The sequence below is a fragment of the Rhinopithecus bieti genome, unplaced genomic scaffold (assembly GCF_001698545.2).
Source record: "Rhinopithecus bieti isolate Rb0 unplaced genomic scaffold, ASM169854v2 repeat_26355, whole genome shotgun sequence".
Lineage (NCBI taxonomy): Eukaryota > Metazoa > Chordata > Mammalia > Primates > Cercopithecidae > Rhinopithecus > Rhinopithecus bieti.
Window position 1 is genome coordinate 1 of NW_016838365.1, and position 4,739 is coordinate 4,739.

The window sequence follows — 4,739 nt, forward strand, 5'->3', positions numbered from 1 at the left end:
TTTATGTGGAAGGACATTCTTCCTCAGTGCACCCCACTAGAGTCAACAGGTCTGGCCCATGGCTCAGGTCTCTATCTCAAGTGCTGTGAAATCCACCCTCATTTGGAGGTAGACAAGGCCTTAGATATCCTTTGGCAGAGCTCTCTAGGTTGAAATTCTAGCCGTTTCTCCTGATCTTAATCTATTTGCACAGATGCCCTTTTTCTTCTTGTAGTCAGGGTGCTTTCCTCACATCCCATGACTAGGTAGATTTCATTAGTCCTTGTCCTGAGTCTTTTCTGGCCTCTCCATTGCCTTCATGATTAGTGTCTACTTGGCTGAAGCCATCTATAATTTTTGTCTGCCCTGTGTTTTAAGATAATTAGTTTAGTAGATTTACTGTCTACTGAATAAAGAACAGCTCATTTAAGAGAGCTTCTGCCATATCCCTAATGTTGTTGGGCGTTCTTATTGATGATCACAATGGTGTCATCATGGTGGTCCATCAGGTTGGGAATTTCCAGTTGATGTGTACAAACTCAGTGGTACTCTGTGGTTTGTGAGGGGTGCCCTTACACAATCAAGATCCTCTTCTGGGTCTGGGGCTGACTCTGGGGCCAGCCCTTGCTTAAGGATTGGCAGAAGTCAGTCCTGTTCTGACCATGTGCAGCCCTCTGAGGGGCACTGGGAAACAAGCCTGACAGTTCCGGGTCCAGAGAGCATCGAACTGTGGCCTCTCCTAGTAGGACTCTTTGGGCCACTGACGCACATGAGAGGCTGGGGAAGCAGGCCAGTGATTATGTGTCTGACTCAACCTATTGCTTGGATTTCTGTTTGACTCAAGCCAGCGTATCACGAAAAGCTGCAGAGTGAATGTCCTCGTGATGTTTTTGCTTCGTTCTGTCTCCTAGGCTAGCCTGAAAGCTGACTCTATAAATAAGCCCTTTGCACAGCAGTGCCAAGACTTGGTTAAAGTCATTGAGGATTTCCCAGCAAAGGTATAGCTCTGCTAATGTCTCTCTTTGGAGCATGTCTTATACATTCCTTGAAGAACTTTATTATAATTCCTAATTTCCCTCCCCGCCCCAACCCCAAGCACTGCCTGGCACAGAGTGCCGGCCCTTATCATAACCATTATGTTATAGACACATTTAAACATGTGAACTTATAGACCAGGGGTTCTCAGCCACAGGTGCTCTGTCCCTCAGGGGACACTTGGCAATGTCAGAGACATTTTTGGTTGTCACATCTGGAGGTAGATGGGGAGTGTGTGCTACTGGCATCTAGGAAGTAGAGGCCAGGGTTGCTGGAAGCATCCTGCAAAGCACAGGACAGCTCCCTGCGGCAAAGAAGTATCTAGCCCAAAATGTCAGTAGCACCAAGGTTGAGAAACCCTGATGTAAATGCTAAAAATATGTATTTAAATCACACCTGGAATTGTCAAGCCCAGGAAGCTGGCCTAGACAAGGAGTTCATACCAAATGGCAATAGGTCAGTTCGGTTTTAGGGGCCTCACTCTGGGAAGGATGTTGCTTTCCTTTCTGATAGAGCATCCTTCAAGTCAGAAGTTTCCAACACTTTCTAAAGAATCTTTTGGGGTGGTGACTCATGCCTGTAATCTCAACACTTTGGTAGGCCGAGGTGGGAGGATCACTTAAGCCCAGGAACTCAAAACCAGTCTAGGAACATACTGAGAACCTATCTCTACAAGAAATTTAAAAATTAGCTGAGTGTGGTGGTGTGTGCCTACTCAGGACGCTGAGGTGGGAGGATTGCTCGAGCCCAGGAAGTCAAGGCTGCAGTGAGCCATGATTGCATCACTGCACTCCAGCCAGGGCAACAGAGTGAGACCTTGTCTCAAAACATATGTATTTTGTTTATTTATTTTATTTTTTATTTTTTCATTGTTTCTGTTTATTTTTTTTTCTTAATTTAGTCTTGTATCACACACCAAAAATGTGTTTTGATCGGAGGCCAACTTACTTACCTGGCCCAAGTCTAAGGCGACCTGCTTGGTATGCCATGTACCCCACTGGAAGAACCCAAAGCTGCTCTTGTTGGCACCATGGCACCAGGATTCCTTTGGGTGCAGGGCTGATCCCATAGGTCTCAGCCAGGGAGTGGCCTCCTCAGAGGGAGCTAGGCAGCAGGTAGTGCAGGACTAGAGCTGGGGCAGGAGTGGGTGCCGGTCCTGCCCGCGGCCTCACCACACATTGTTTCAGGAGCTGCACACCATCTTCCCATGGCTGGTAGAGAGCATTTTTGGCAGCCTAGATGGTGTCCTCATTGGCTGGAACCTCCGCTGCTTACAAGGGCGTGTGAATCCTGTGGAGTACAGCATTGTGATGGAATTTCTTGACCCTGGGTAGGTAGATTGGTCACCGGAGAGAGGCTGGGTGATTCCTCATGGTGATTCCGCCTTTAAACCACTCTCTGAATTTCTTACGATTGAGAAGCAATCAAAGCAGGATAATTTGCAGTTCATTTGCTTTTTTGTGTGTTTGTTCAATTTCATGTTCAGTGGCCCAATGATGAAGTTGGTTTATAAGCTTCAAGCTGAAGACTATAAGTTTGACTTTCCTGTCTCCTACCTGCCTGTAAGTAAACCACAGTGGCGAGAGTGGTGCTCGGGGCAGTGGGCCTTGCACAGCCCTGTGGTGATGGGCAATCTCCTCCAGTCCTCTGAGGGCAAATTGAGGAGTGATTTGTTCCCGGGGTATGAGAGGCAAAGGAAATGGGTATTGCATGGCTGCTACCCTTGCTGTGTGTAGCTTTTTATGAGATGGTAGGAGAAGTTCTAAGCAAAGACTCTTGTTCAGGCACTGCTGAGAGGCAGGGCACTGTCCCCACAGATGGGTTCTGTGTGTGGGTCTCTTCCCCAGCGGCCTTCCCAAAGTGCTGCTGTGCATGTGGGGCACTGCCTATCGGGCACTGTGCACCAGCACCTGCCCACAAGCCTCACTGCCTCTCTCTGCAGGGTCCTGTGAAGGCGTCCATCCAGGAGTGCATCCTCCCTGACAGTCCCCTGTACCACAACAAGGTCCAGTTCACCCCTACTGGGGGCCTTGGCCTGAACCTGGCCCTGAGTATCCTTTGGTGGCCCTGAGGTAGGGAGGCTGTGGGTGGCCCAGCACTCGACACTGGGGGTTGCTCATCAACCCTGCTTGTTTGCCCCTGACGCTGCCCTCAGATCCGTTCGAGTATTACATATTCTTCTTTGCCCTGAGCCTCATCACTCAAAAGGTAGGGAAGGGATGCCTTTAGCTGGGAGAGGTGGGACCATGGCCCAGGGCTTCCCTGCACTTGTTGGCCAGGCAGCGTCCAGAGCCCATGCTAACAACTAGCTTGGTTTTCCAGCCACTCCCTGTGTCCCTCCACGTCCGTACTTCAGACTGTGCCTATTTCATCCTGGTGGACAGGTACCTGTCGTGGTTCCTGCCCACCGAAGGCAGTGTGCCTCCGCCACTCTCCTCCAGCCCAGGGGGGACCAGCCCCTCACCACCTCCCAGGTAAGGCTGCCCTTTGTTAAGACGTGGCTCTTCCATAAGGGAGTGGCCTGGTCAGTTGCATCGCCCACGGGGACAATGTTGTCACCCTTTGTCCGGGGTTCCCCAATTTTTCTCATGCCTCATTCCCCACCTTAAGCTGTCTTAGCACAGGTTGGAGGGTGGGGGTGTGGAGGGCAATCTGTCCTTAGTTTTCAGTGTCTTTGGCCATCACTGAAGCTATCAGGTCCCTGGAGGCCTCCCTGGCCTTCATGGGAATGTGTTGTGTTGTGCGTGGAGCAGCCCTCCCCACAGGCAGTGTCTGAGCCAGTGAGCAGGGTGGAAAGGTTGTCCTATGAGCAAAAACAAAATGGAAATCTCTGGGCCCCAGGAGCAGGTCTTGAAGGGGAGGCCCTGGGCCAAAGAGCCTGTTGTGCCAGTCCAGACAGGCTGAGCCTGATGCCCGCCTGCACAGGTAGGGAGTGTAAACCAGGGGCTCTCATGCCTGGCTGTCCTGGGTCCTCAGTGGGCCCTAACGCAGGGCCTCTTGGCCGACTTCCCAGGAGACCCTCTTGCCCCGGCAGCAGCTGCCTATGCACCTCTGACCCTCCTTAATCTCACTGGCCCATCACCTTCCCTGGGAAGCTGCATGCAGGCCCCTTCCTGCAGATGCTGGCCCACCCCAGATCTGCTGGCATATACAAGGCAGGCCAGGCCTTTACCTACAGTTCACACATGTGGACAGATTCCCCAGAGGGTGGAGGGGAGAAAGGGAGCGGCAGGGAGGAGACGCTGCCCGGTTGACGGCAGTGATCAATGACCCTGACATGTTGATGATCCTGTGGAGGACTTGGAGGCGAGGCAGATTCACACCCTCTCAGATGCACAGTCCAGCTGCCAAGCGGTTTTTGATGCCTTGTTTTAACTTTTTGGGTTTTTTAATTTAATTTTTTCTTTTAGAAATTATATATGTAGGCTGGGAGCGGTGGCTCACACCTGTAATCCCAGCACTTTGGGAGGCTGAGGCGGAGGGATTGCCTGAGGTCAGGAATTCGAGACCACCCTGGCCAATACGGTGAAACCTCGTCTCTACTAAAAGTACAAAAATTAGCTGGGCGTGGTGGCAGGTGTCTAATCCTAGCTACTCAGGAGGCTGAGGCGGGAGAATCACTTGAACCCAGGAGACGAAGGTTATGGTGAGCTGAGATCGCGCCACTGCAGAAAAAAAAAAAAAGAAGTATATGTATGGTTTGGGTTTTTTCTTTGGATACGGAG

The 4,739-nt window shown here is 51.0% G+C and overlaps 1 protein-coding gene across 1 annotated transcript; it reads left to right on the forward strand.

Moving 5' to 3' along the window:
* Nucleotides 1–890: 890 nt before the first annotated feature.
* Nucleotides 891–4,449, forward strand: LOC108524878 (sphingomyelin phosphodiesterase 4-like; the record flags this gene model as incomplete). The annotated part of the gene is given in 8 exon segments (XM_017865979.1): nucleotides 891–977; nucleotides 2,202–2,344; nucleotides 2,501–2,576; nucleotides 2,957–3,065; nucleotides 3,170–3,222; nucleotides 3,337–3,438; nucleotides 3,440–3,488; nucleotides 3,856–4,449. Coding segments are annotated over 8 exon segments (843 nt in total), but the record flags the coding sequence as incomplete, so codon positions are not given.
* Nucleotides 4,450–4,739: the final 290 nt, after the last annotated feature.